This window comes from Bufo bufo, chromosome 5 (assembly GCF_905171765.1).
Source record: "Bufo bufo chromosome 5, aBufBuf1.1, whole genome shotgun sequence".
In the NCBI taxonomy this organism is placed as follows: Eukaryota; Metazoa; Chordata; class Amphibia; order Anura; family Bufonidae; genus Bufo; species Bufo bufo.
The window spans coordinates 444,408,092-444,422,786 of record NC_053393.1 but is presented as its reverse complement, the minus strand read 5'-3'; the positions used below and the strand labels follow the sequence as shown (position 1 = coordinate 444,422,786).

At 45.0% G+C, this 14,695-nt stretch overlaps 1 protein-coding gene across 1 annotated transcript in view; it reads right to left on the bottom strand.

Moving 5' to 3' along the window:
• Positions 1 to 14,140, bottom strand: part of SKAP2 (src kinase associated phosphoprotein 2) — a 317,931-nt gene extending 303,791 nt beyond the window's left edge. Inside the window, exon 1 of the mRNA XM_040433605.1 lies at positions 13,950 to 14,140. Coding sequence (XP_040289539.1) covers positions 13,950 to 13,992 — 43 coding nt within the window. The 5' untranslated portion in view covers positions 13,993 to 14,140. The remainder of the gene's footprint in view (positions 1 to 13,949) is intronic.
• Positions 14,141 to 14,695: the final 555 nt, after the last annotated feature.

The following is a 14,695-nucleotide window of genomic DNA, read 5'->3' as shown; positions in this document are numbered from 1 at the left end:
CCCACATGCATAGCAATACCAACCCACAGAGCTAATAATCGTGCACATGCAGGAGCCCACTATGCATGGTGACGGTGGAGTTGGAGGTCCACAGCTTATGGTTTAGCACTCATTTGGCTGGCAGCTATCTTCTGTGCATTCCCAGCTTAGAAATAGTTCCTGTTCTACTACTACTGAACGCCTCCTCTTCTAAATATATTATTTCCTGGCTGCGTTCTAATGAGCATGAAGTGTCTAACAATAGATCTATTGGCAAACATACCTCAGGGCAAGGTCATAAAGCAACAGGTGTACGCTGGTTAGAGGTTTGCTGGTATACAGCAGCTGTAGTTCAGCCGACTTCAGATGACAGACATTGTAATATTTGTTGAATAACATAAGCTTTGTATTTTAGATATAAAGGCAAAAAAGAATCATACCAGAAATCGGGCAAAATAAACCAGGATGAGACTAGGAGAACCAAAACAAGGGACATGTAGAAGTGTTCATTTGCCTTTTGCAAGCCGATGGTGAGGCTCCTAGTATATAAGGTAATTCCATACACAGTCATTTTTTTAGATACTTCACCTATAAGGCTACTTTCACACTAGCGTTAAAGTTTTCCGGTATTGAGTTCCGTCCTAGGGGCTCAATACCGGAAAAAAACTCTTCAGTTTTGTCCTAATGCATTCTGAATGGAAAGCAATCCGTTCAGTATGAATCAGGATGTCTTCAGTTCAGTCACTTTTGCGGTATTTGGCATGCTGCTGTATTTTCTCCGGCCGAAATTCCGGAACACATGCCGGATCCGACATTATTTTCCATTGAAATGTATTAATGCCGGATCCGGTACCAAGTGTTCCGGAAAAACGGATCCAGTTTCTTTAAAAAGGTGAAAAAATTTAATACCGGAGAGACGGATATGGTATTTCAATGCATTTGTCAAACAGACACAAATGGTATCCATTTGGACACGGATTTCCGGAACTGCCTGCCGGATTCCTCTAACGCTAGTGTGAAAGTAGCCTAAGCAGGGCATATTTGGCATTTCTGGAGCCCCAAGCAAAACTATATTTGGGGGCCGCTGTTGCACTGCTAAGCTCTGGCCCCTCACACTACTAATATGGTGACACCATATTTGCCACCCCCACACTATATAATGCCTGTTTATGTGCTCCTCACACAATATAATGGCCCCTTATGTGCCTCCAACACATAATAAGGCCCCTTATGTGCCTTCAACAAAACATGGTGCCGTTTTAGCATCTCCAAAATGAATACTCATCTAGCCCATGTTCCCACAACTAACAGCAGTTCTCTCAGTGCTCCAGTTTGTCTGACGGCATGTGCGATGTCTCTTCATCACTCGCAGGGTGAATGGTGTAGCAGGGAGTTCACAGCTCTTTGATTCACCAATGTATTCTACTGCATGTGCATGCTAAGGATGCAGTTGAAAGTGGTGCTTCTGCAGGGTAAGCCCCCACTGCTAGGGGGCAGCAGGGGGCCCCCTGATTCACAGGGTCCCATGCATTTGTGTGGTCTGCCCTGTTATCAGACCTGCCCCTGCCTATAAGAGACACAGAATAAAAAGGAAACTATACACTAATGTATCATTATACGTACGATCAGACCAAAACCTTAGACACGCTCTACCAGGTTCAGCATAAAACAACATTTACACGATATTGATTTGTCATTTAACTAAATACTATAAACTTATCTTCATTTGTAGAATATAAACTGCAAACCACAGATAATTTATTAGAATGTATGAAAGATATATAAGAATACCGGTGTCGGTGATTCCCAGATTACAGGGACATATCAATGGCAAATATATATTTCTGCAAATTTATAAAGTTTTATACACCAGTCTTAATAAAAAAAATATGCAAGAATAAGATACGCAAATTTTATTAAGAGACACAAACCTTAAATTGTTAGGTACCTCTTCTGTCAGTTCATGCACTAGAATATCAGTTTATGGTGTAAATTACACTGCTCAAAAAAATAAAGGGAACACAAAAATAACACATCCTAGATCTGAATTAATTAAATATTCTTCTGAAATACTTTGTTCTTTACATAGTTGAATGTGCTGATAACAAAATCACACAAAAATAAAAAAATGGAAATCAAATTTTTCAACCCATGGAGGTCTGGATTAGGAGTCACACTCAAAATTAAAGTGGAAAAACACACTACAGGCTGATCCAACTTTGATGTAATGTCCTTAAAACAAGTCAAAATGAGGCTCAGTAGTGTGTATGGCCTCCACGTGCTTGTATGACCTCAGGAAACTATTGTTGCCACTGCATAAACTGGCACAAATTATCTGGAGAGAAACGAAAATACTAAGGCAGTTCACGGGAGTGGTTTCAGATATACCTTTATGCAGGGGCGTAACGATCGCGGTCGCAGGGAGTGCGACTGCGACCGGGCCCGGCGGGGGGAGGGGGCCCGCTGTACTAACATGTAATGAAGCGCTGTGAAGGGGCCCGGCATGAAGTACAGTGACAATGCCGGGCCCCGTCAGGGCGCTCCATTCAGAGGCGTAGCGTGGGGGGGGGGGCCGTCGCCCCGGGCGCCACTCTGCAGGGGGCGCCGTCTGCGGGGCTGGCACAAGTTAAATCGCCGACGCTGTGTTTTTTTTTCTTCACACAGCGTTCGGCTGCAGAGCAGAGTGAGGAGGCGAGAGGGGGCGGGGCATGCACGGCAGTTCCCGATAGGCTCCGCCCACCTTCCAGGCGGGAAGTACAGTGCAGACTGCAGAGCCAGGAGCCGGAGGCAGCAAGAAGAAGCAGAAGATCATGGCTGCAGCTGAATCAGTAGGAGACTGTAGTCCAGCCATGAGCCTAGAGACAGTGATTCAACTTGAATTACTTAGTGGGGGCATTGTGCACTGTCTGTGGGGACAGTATTACTTTGTTGGGGCCCTGGGGCGCAAATTACGTAATGGGCAGTGCCCATTACGTAATTTGCCCCCCAGTGCCCCCACTAAGTAATACTAACTGCCCCCACAGACAGTGCACAACTCACTGCACACTGCCCATTACGTAATTTGCCCCCCAGTGCCCCCACTAAGTAATACTAACTGCCCCCACAGACAGTGCACAACTCACTGCACACTGCCCATTACGTAATTTGCCCCCCAGTGCCCCCACTAAGTAATAGTGCCCCACAGACAGTGCACAGTTGTGGCAGTATTACTTAGTGGGCCACTGGGGGGCAAATTACGTAATGGGCAGTGCGCAGTGAGTTGTGCACTGTCTGTGGGGGCAGTATTACTTTGTTGGGGCACTGGGGGGCAAATTACTTAATGGGCAGTGCCCATTACGTAATTTTCCCCCCAGTGCCCCTACTAAGTAATACTAAGTGGCTGAACAAATGCATGCCCTCGCAGGGGCAGCAGTGCAGCACAATCCACCATTATCCGGCCGGCCAGCAAGTACAGGAACAGCCAAACAGGAGGAGTCAGATCGATGACAGCCAGGTAGGAATCAGGAGAAGATGTTAGAACTTAGATGGATGGATCACAAGTAGGGGGCGTGGAGCGGGCGGCGGCTAGTCGGGATTCGGACTCGAGAGCACCGGCGCTCCCAGGCAGAGTGCGCTCTGCGCGGTGGCCTACTCTGCTTATAGGTGGCGCCGGCCCTGGATTCAAGCGACCCTGAGACAGAGTGAGTGACAGTCAGTGTCACTGTCCCAGAGTCCCAAAGTCCCACCCTGAGTGTGTAATTAGGTCAGTAGTTTACTTTGTTGGCATTGGCTGAGGGCAGGCAGGCTTTAGGGGTAATATATGATTATATGAGTTAAGTGCCAGTAAGTGTCATGAGAGCCAGGCCAAGGCTGCCAAGCAGATGGCACCATGGCACTGCAGTCAGAGTGCTGGTGAAGGATGACCAGGGACACTGAGACAGTACTGCCTCTCTGGGATGCCATCTGCCCATCTCTGCTGTCCATATACCAGGCCTACCCTGGTATATGGACAGCAGAGATGGGCAGATGGCATCCTCTGGGAAGTACTGTCTCTCTGGTCATCCTTCACCAGCACCCTGACTGCCACGGTCCTGCTTGGCCTGGCTCTCATGGCACTTCACTGCCTCGTGCTTGGCTATCAGCGCTGAGTGACTCAGTCACACTGCAACATTGACTGAGTCACTCAGTGCTGATAGCCAAGCATGAGGCAGTGAAGTGCCATGAGAGCCAGGCCAAGCAGGACCGTGGCAGTCCGGGTGCTGGTGAAGGAAGACCAGAGAGACAGTACTGCCCAGAGGATGCCATCTGCCCATCTCTGCTGTCCATATACCAGGTCTACCAGCATTAGCCATTGATATACCACCTGCCTGCCTGGTCACCCCACCTAACACTCACGGAGACAAGTGACTCAGACTGTTAGGTGTGGGGGGACCAGGCGGTATATGAAGGGGTAATACTGGTAGGCCTGGTATATGGACAGGAGAGATGGGCAGATAGCATCCTCTGGGGGTTGTATCTTACATGGGACTGTATGCTGGAGGAGCTGAAGGGAGAGTGATGTGTTTTACATGGGACTGTTTGCAAGAAGGACTAAAGGCAGGGGGAGTGTTGTATCTTACACAGGACTGTATGCTGGAGGGGCTGAAGGGGGCCATAATTATTACTATAATACTACAGAGGTGGTCATTATAATAATAATACAGAGGGGGCCATTATATATTATAATTATACAGAGAGCATTATACTTATGGGCACTACAGGGGAAGGGGACTTCTGTTATCTGAGGATGATAGTAAAGTGAGGAATCTAAAACATTTTCTGCAAAACTTTGCAGAGACGAGACATGGCTGAAAGAAGGTGTCATGATGGTCCTATCTCCGAATGAGGACGTTGATGAAAGTCTACATCACAGGAGATGTCACTGGATGTAACAGGTATGGTGCGGTATTCTCCTGTATATTTCATAGCAATGTATGTTATGTCCATCCAAATATCTGTTTCACGGTAGGGGGGAGGGGGTATATAGAATTTGTCCCACACTGCCTCAGCCTGGCCCCAGACTTGAGGTCACACTGTGTGTGTTCTGAATTCTGGGGCCTCACACCCATCTACTACATTATCTGTACTCAGAGTTATCACCGTGTTATCTGTGGTGTTACATAGGACTGCAGGTGACATCTATTACATTATTTGTTTAAAAAAGGGGCGTGGTCACAGGTTGGGGGGGGGGGGCGCAATACTTGGCTTGCCCCGGGTGCTTGTTACCCATGCTACGCCACTGGCTCCATTACATGTTTAATATGAGGCAAGGTGGGGGAGGTTTGCGCAGAGGGGGTGGGAGGAAGAGGGAGGACGCGCGCACTCACTCACATACACTCGGCCCGGCAGTTCTTGTCACTGCCGGGCTGTCTCCAGATCATCAGTGAAGCAGGAGCTCTAGCGCTCCCTCTGCTGGCCGCACATCGGGCTGCTGGCTGTGGGAAGAGCTCTGAAGGCCCGGGAAACTGCCTTTAGTACAGCCAGCAGTGCGATGTCAGTGTGGCAGCGCAACATCAGGGAAGAGGGTAAGTATGTGTTTTTTTTTTACTTTCCTAACACTGCAGACTGGGGGCAAAGGGGAAGGGGGGGGGGGGTTGATGGGCACAACTAGAGTGAGGGGGCACAAAAGTGGGCATCTCTACTGAGGGGGCACCTAATCTGCCATAACTACTGTGAGGGGGGCACATAATCTGGCATAACCACTGTGAGGGGCACATATGTGGGCATATCTAATGTGAGGGGCACATAATCTGGCATAACCACTGTAGGGGGGCACATATCTGGCATAACTACTGTGAGGGGGGCACATATAAAGGCATAACTATGAGATGGCACATATAAAGGCATAACTACTGTGAGGGGGGCACATAATCTGGCATAACCACTGTGAGGGGCACATATGTGGGCATATTTAATGTGAGGGGCACATAATATGGCATAACCACTGTAGGGGGCACATATCTGGTCATAACTACTGTGAGGGGCACATAGTCTGGCATAACTACTGTGAGGGGGAACATATCTGGCCATATCCACTGTGAGGGGCACATATCTGGGCATAACTACTGTGAGTGGGCACATATCTGGGCATAACCACTGTGAGCGGGCACATATCTGGGCATATCCACTGTGAGGGGCACATATCTGGGCATATCCACTGTGAGGGGCACATATCTGGCATAAATACCGTGAGGGGGCATATATTTGGCATAACTACTGTTAGGGGGCACATATTTGGCATAACTACTGTGAGGGGCACATATCTGGGCATAACTACTGTGACAGGAACAAAGGTGGGCATAACTGCTGTGAGGGGCCACAAGAAGGACATAACTTTTGTGAAGGGACCACAAGGTGGGCTTAATTACTGTGAAAGGCCACAAGATGGGCATTACTACTGTGAGGGGCCACAATGTGGACATTAGTACTGTGTGGTAGCACTTAGGGGAAATGTCCTAAATTACCCTGCTATACATTGGCATAGCTCAGTCTACCAGGCCAGCAGAGCGCCCCCAGCTGGTAGTTTCACAGGGGTAGTCACCATCCCTTCCTTATGTGATTATTCTTTTTTTTTCTATCACCACAGGGACCTTGTTCTGGATCCAGCGGACATCACACCGACGCCAGCGACACCCTGGATGAGGTAGGACCAGATTTTATTAGGATTGGGTGAGTGTAGCCATGCATTGGGCTCTTTCACACGAGCGGATCCCGTGTGGCTAATCTGCTGTGTGAAAGAGAGCCAAGCCCCGCTCCGGACAGCAGAGACACCGAGCAGTAACATGATTGATAATGCTCCATGCCTCTCTATGATCGTTTTGCTACAAAATCACGGTGACCACTTTATCTCCCTGTGATTTTTTAGTAAAAAGGTCACAGAGAGGCACGGAGCATTATCAATCGTGTTACTGCTCCGTGTCTCTGCTGTCCGGAATGGGGCTTGGCCCTCATTCACGCAGCGGACTAGCCACACGGGAAAGCCATTAGTAAGAAAATCTGCCGCTTCTTTATAAAAATCGGGGGGTAGGGGGGCCCCGATACAAAGTTTGCACTGGGGCCCATAACACTCTAGTTACGCCACTGCCTTTATGGGCCAACCATTCACTACCACAGGCACAAGTAGTTATGGGGGCGGATAGATGGCAGGGGGCACAGGTTAGGACCCTTGGTGACATTTACGATCAGGGTGTACTGATGACATTCGAAGCTGTGTCTCAAAAATATGATATTCCCCGTACCCACTTCTTCTCCTACCTACAACTTCATACAGCCATACAGGCTAAAATCTCGAGCACCAGCAATATAATTTCAAAATATTCACTAATAGAGATTGTCAAAACCCAGGGACCCAGAGGACTAGTGTCAACGATTTATTCCCACTTAGTACAAGCAAAGGTCAAAACTAGCCCTCTAAAGGTAATAGATAAATGGAAAAGAATGATACCTACACTCACAGATGAATCCAATGCAGATTTATTGGAATCACATTTGCAAGTATTGCCAACAACCAACAACAAAGTCATACAACTATACATCACCCATCAAACATATTTAACGCCAACTAGGCTCTACAGAATGGGCAGGGCGTCATCTACTGCGTGCCCACGATGTGGAGAACTAGACGCAGACTTTTGGCATATGATATGGAGTTGCAGTCCGATCGCCACGTTCTGGAGGGAGGTGACAACCCTTCTCTCCGGTTTGTTACCGGTCCGGATAGACCACACTCCTAAGGTCTGTTTGTTGGGACTCTTAAGCGAAGATACCTGGGATCACTATATGACAACATTTCTGAGAGAATCGTTATTTATGGCACGCAAATGTATTGCTCTGCAATGGTATGACCCCAATACACCGACCCTTTCCATGTGGAAATTACAAATCAACCAAATCATACCATATCTCGTATTGGTATTTAAAGGGAACCTGTCACCGGGATTTGGTGTATAGAGCTGAGGACATGGGTTGCTCTCTGTGCTTTTATTGTGTAAAAAAAACAGATTTGATACATATGCAAATTAACCAGAGATGAGTCCTGTCTCTGACTCATCTCACATACAGGACTCATCTCAGGTTAATTTGCATATGTATCAAATCAGTTTTTTTACACAATAAAAGCACACAGAGCTATTGGGACTGGATATTGCGGATGTGTTAGCGGTCATCTAGCAGCCCATGTCCTCAGCTCTATACACAAAATCCCGGTGACAGGTTCCCTTTAAACACAGCAACAAAAGCCAAAAGTTTGAAAAAGTCTGGGGCTTGTGGTGTAACTCTCCACATACAATGTATTCAGCTTCGGACTGCGACAGGCATTGTTGGCAGCCCAAGGAACTTTGGATCGGTCAGTCTAGTGGAGTTAAAGTGTTGTTCTGTATAAGTTATGACAATGGATGGAGGATTTTATAGCAATGCAGTGGATGACTGAATTATGCACGAAATGTACTTGTTATACTTGTATGCATTATGACACGTATCATGGTTGTAAAATGTAGATTTTTTTCCTTCACATTAATAAAAGCGTTTAAAATAAAAAAAACGTATTGACAGGACTCAACTCTCTCGAAGGGGTTCTCCAAGGCCAGGAACCCATTTTGATATGGCCAGGCTGGGTGCAGGAATGAACAAAATACAAAGGGGGAGATTTATCAAGACTGGCGCTTTTTGCGCCTATCTTGATACACTTTGTGCTGCCGGAGGATGCACCTAATTTATGATGAGGCGCACGCTTTGTCTTAAATTTGGCGCATCCTCCTGCATTCTGTGCACCTAACCAGAAATCTACAACAGCTCAGAGCTGCAGTAGATTTCTGGTTTCATTTACTCCAGAAAACTGGCGTAAATTAAGCTAAATTTGTCTCTGTGGCTGACCAAACTGCCTTCCATGCCCTTCCCACACCCCCTTTTAGAAAAGTGTCAAGTATGACGAAAAAGGAGAGATTCCACCATTTTTTTAAAAGTCGCCGTAAAAAAGTCACACCTGTGACTTTTTAACGCCACTTTTCAGGTGTAAAAGCAATGATAACCCCCCCCCCCCCAAAGGATCTACCAGTCACTGATGCTCCAGTTCCAGAGCCGAGTTCCTTTCTCCTCCACTTCCAGGCCCTACTGGAACTAAAGCGTGATGTGCCGTCTACACACACACAACACTTCTTCTGCACACTCAATCACTCAATGGCCTGCACATGTCACTGCTGAGGCCACCAATCGACAGGCATTGGTGACGTGTGCAGACAGCACCTCACACTTTCATTCCGAATCTGAGCACTGGTGATAGGTAAGCCTTTTTTTTTTTTAATCCTTCACCCTGCCTGGAAATATCAAAAGGGTTTCCCAGTCTCAGAGAACCCCTTTAATGGAATTAGCACTCAACCATTGAAGGTACTGGATAAGACTTGATTAGATTCTAGGCGGGTGGTCAAAAGCCTCACAAAAGAAAATTGCCCACAGCAAATATAGTTAAAGGGGTCAACCAGGATTAGAAAAAGGGGTCTGTTTTTTCACCAGGAATAGCAACACTCCTGTACATGGTCTGTGCTAGGTATCACACTTCTCCCCTATTCACTTAAATGAGCTGGAGTGCATGAACAGTGGGTAGTGAATGGTTTTATAATCCCGCACATCAACTCAATTGTTTGTAAACATGAAGAATAAATATTGCATTCTATTATACTTTGTATCAAGCTCCCATTATAGAGCCAGAGAACAGTATTAGTAGTATTCTGCCAATAATAGAGACATTGAAAACTGGTGTGTAAGAAATAAAACCCCAAATGACACTCAATAAACTCTTAGCCTCATTACATTGATCCACTTTCATACTTAAATGATTATCCGTCTGCAGGTCGGATTCCTAAGTACAAGGTTTATGAAATATTCATATAACCAATGTGGCTGGAAGTTTTGTGGTCTGTTTGAAAAGTTCCATTTGAAGAATTTATCTCCCTTACCAGTTCAGTAAATATTGTATATTAAAAAAAAAGTAAAAGGTCACCGAACATGAAGGGTTTTGTCTTTTATACCTCAAAAGATGCCAAAACAGACTTTCAGCTAATAATCCCTGCGCTGCAGTAAACCACTTTCCATCACAAATGGCTGATAACATATTAGAATAGCTTTTACTCAGCTGGATAACATTTATTAATATAAAGTATATCCCGTCAAAGTCTGACAAGCTTTGGAAATGATCACAGTAAATTTATTTGCAAAGACAGGATAACGATGAGTAACTGTAATCACATTATGTACGACTAATAACAAGCCAACAGACCGATACCTTCAGTGGTATTGACCACCACCCACCCCCAATCCCCCCTCATCACAGAGAGAAGGAAATTGTGGTGGAATTACATACCATACGTTAGAGACTATATTTTATAGGCAGGGGAGGATGGGGTTAAGAGCAAATTGCAATGCATCCTGGGGGAGTTTTTGCCCACCCACAGAAAGAATAGAAAGCCCTCCGACTTTTACATTTGGGGGATAACCCGTTTAAAAATAAAGCAAAGAAAAAATGAACCATTCGCATTCTAGCTTACATTGCAAAACCATGTTTTGTTTGGTTTTTTAAAGTGCAGGCAGTATTTTTATGCAGCTTTTCTGCTTACTTACTACCCACACAATCCAGCTGGTATGCTAACAGCCTCATCAAGTAGCATTCAACTTGCTAGCAAGGGCAGTTTTAAGAGTGGGCAATCTGGGAAATTCTCGTGGTTGCCTTTTCCCTAATGAGGCCCTAAAAGAGAAACCTGAATGTATAGTGAAAAAAACTAACTGCAGTAGTAAGACAGAGTGTTCATTTACGCGTTTCCATTACACCTAGAGGCTCTGCTCTCTCTACAACTGTCACGACCTCTGCACTTTGATTGACAGGGCCAGGCAGTGATCATGCCCCTTGCCCTTACAAAGTGTAGAGGGCACGGTCGTTGCAGAGAGAGCAGAGCCTGTAGGTGTAACGACAACGCCCCCGTTGATCCTAGAGGCTTATTTGCATATATTAAAACTTCATTTTTCTCAGCAATACAGGTACATATGAATATGGGACCAACACAGATGCCTTCAGCTGCCAAGTGCACATGTAACAGGTCAGCCAGTTTGATAGATACAAACTGCTGACAGATGCCCTTTAAGGTAGTGTTATCTGGATGGCCCCATATTATATGGCAAATACAGTATATAGCAATAAAATGATAGCATGTATGGGTGAATAATAGGATCCCACTATTTTCACCTATTGGAAGTTCCTCGGTGTGTTTATTTCTCAATAAAATGTTAGTACTATATGACAGTTCTACAAGGGCTATATACAGTGTGCATGTGGACACTGTAGGGGAATACTATTTTATTTTTATTGGCATTTTATGTTTGTAAAGAATGCAGGGACAAGGCACTGTCCCTAATGCAATGACCTCTTGTTACTACCAAAATAACACTGAGTTAAAAAATCTAGAGGTATGTAAGGTCTCTATTGTCTGCATAACCACAGCTTTGTTATCTGTGTAGGAGCTGAATATATTTACTATAAATACTTGCAGTATGATTGGTTTCTACACTCATCAGTAAGAGAACATAGGAGGCTATGAGAGAACTCTGGAATTTGGAAGAAAACACTGCCAAAAAACACAAAGACTGTACAATGGACAAACCTTTCCTAAAATTATGATAACCCTAAAAAAGGGTATTACCATCTTGTAAATTGACCTCATATTGATAGGATATGCCATAATTTTATAATCTTGGGTTACTTTAATATTTGTTTTCAATTATTTTTACTATTTACGTGACATACACACTGAATACAGTGGAAGAAAGAAAGAAAGTTGTGTATATATATCACAGTTATTATTTTTCTTAAAGGGTTTCTGTCATGAGAAATAACGTTATGTAGCTGACTGATATTAGCGATGTGCTAATGTCAGCACTACATAACAGTATGTTTGTTAACTCCCTGCCTGCCGCCGTTCTATTAAAAAACAGACTTTTATAATATGCTAATGAAGCCTCTAGGTGCTATGAGGGCGTTGCTGCAGGCACACCCAGGTCCCCTTTATTGACGTCCTTTTTCTCCGCATCGTCCTCATAATCCCGTGCCTGCGCCGTCCCGTTTAGTATTTGGCACAGGCGCATTGAGTGAAGGACGCTTGGCTGCTGCCAGCTTCCTCACTGCGCCTGCGCCGATTACGACACAGGCCTCCACCGGCTAATGTCAGTCAGCTACATAACGATTTTTCCCATGACAGAAATCCTTTAATGTTGAAAATTTCCAAAATATTTCCTGTGGGCATTTATCCATATAGTACAAAAACTATTTCTGATTTCAGACTGTTTTTTCAAATGAACCCATCTAAAACCATATACCAGCTCTATTACAAAGAATCAATGCAAACATCCCCAGTGATCTAGGGTGGTGAGGGTGTTAGTGTAAACATCTTTGGTGGTCTAAGTGCACTACAGAGTTGAAATATTTCTGGTGGTTTAGGGCAGTGAAAGTAACACTGAAAGACTCCATGGTGGTCTCGGTGGTGAAAAGGTTAATTGAGATGGTCTAGATTAATAAAAAGGTAAATGGGGTCATTCTTAGTGGTCTAGCTTAATAAACTGTTTAATAGCACCACCTCTGTGAACTAAGACAGAGAAGACATCAAAGTGGTTTTCCCACTATAAAAGTTTTTCATCTCTCCTGTCGCTCCATGGACCTGATGCCTGAGGGTGCCTAAAGGCCCCTTTGGCGCACAAGATGACACCAGTGTTATAAATGGTCCAATGTGTAGAAGGGGCGCTAATTACAGTTTTGCACACAGGCTTATGTAAGCCAAAACCTCCTTCCTTATATTGTACTGTACATCATATACTGTACACTACAGTAGCTCACCAACACAACGTTACCTCTCCTCCTCATCTGCCAGCTTGGCCATCCAGGCCACCATAAAAAGGATCAGTGGTGCAGACCTGTCCAGTTGTGATTGAGAGTGTTGTCTATAGTGACTCTGACTCTCAGCACAATAGATACCATTGTGCCAAGGGTCACTATAGTCAACACTCTCCCTCCCCGCTTCTGCTGCCTTCCAGAGATGAGCACAGAAACAGCAGGTGAAAGGGAGACATGGAATAATTGCCAACAATCCCAAATTTGCAGGGACTTTCCCTAATTTTCGAAGACAGCCCGTGCAAATTCAGACCTGAAAATGGGTGGGGCTTACATGGGCAGTCCAGCATTGTTTGGGCGCTCTCCTGGGAGCGTGGCCTATTTTAACCCAAATTTACCAACAGCAAAGTCAGTAAGTATGGACAAACACAGTTGAAACCATTGTTGCCGCTAGGGGTTCCTCTGCCAGGAGGCCCAGAGCAAGTGCTCCATCTAACCTATAGTTAAAGTGGCCCTGGTCCAGAGGATGCAAACACAGTTGAAAATGGTTCCTCCACCAGCAGGTGCAGGGCCTTTGTGACAATTGTCTTATGGTAAAAGTGGGTAACAAATCAGCTACATTACTACTAGTTTACAACAATTACAACAAAAATGTATTCATTTTTCATACTTATTTAGCAAACAGCATTAAGATATTAATATCATCTATGCCATAGACCGAAGAACAAAACTTATCTACGGAGATTTGTAACATACTGTATGTACTAGAACATTTAGACTAGCTATGTAATGTGGTGCACATATACATGACATTGAAGACACAAGTTTCAAAAAATTCCGAGATCCTGGGTACCACAACGATACCAAAGTGCTGTCTGTAGACATAATGTCAGTGTATGGTCACACCCGTAGGTTCTGACACTCATATGTGTGTGCTCTCCGTACAGCCGCAGTCCTCAAGAGCTTCGCTCAGGGATTAAATACAGGTAATTACATAGCACAGCATAAAAACACTAGAGATCCCCCCATTACGAATCTACCTGGACAGTAGAGTGCCGTCCACTTAGCCTCACCCCGTGTCATGTACCTGTTATAATGTTCTTAATGTCCTCAGGTAGCAGATGAGTCATTGTGAATGGCTAGTTTCGCCTGTATAATGCGATATTTCGAGAATAAATAGCTGGCAGTGAGGCTTTTTACACTGTACATGAAAACAGGGAAGTAAAATACAGAGAGGAAGAAAGAGCAGGCTAACGTGCGCTTGCAGAGTTTAAGGAAGTAAGTGGACAAATCAGCCGGTTTGTCCTTACCTCCTCCCCCTAAGCCGAAAGCACATCATTGTGTAATGAATTACTGAAAATGCTTCTTTTTTTTTTTCCTGTCCTTCAAACGCGAACAGAAGCATCAGTCAATCAGTCAATCATGGCAGCTCCATGAAAAGGAAAATGTCTAGTATATAATATGACGATCAAAGATTCTAAAAGATATAAGTGCATGCTATCAATAGTTATATGTTTTGTGGGGAAGTCTAAGATCATACTTTATGTCATCCCTGGCTCGGACTGGCCCACAGGGGTACCGGTGAATCCCCCGGTGGGCCCCTGGGCAAGGTGGGTCCCTAGTCTCCCACCCCCTGCACATGTGGCACATAACATAGTAGACTTACTGCACTACATACATATATTCAGTGTACAGCACCTCAGCCCGCCTATGTTCACATAAAAAATCTGATAAATTATTAAAGAAACTCCCCAGTTTATTATAATAGACACGATCAGAGCTGAGATGACTTCTAGGTATAGAGGAAAGCTGCCAGCGTCCTCTTTCCCCAGG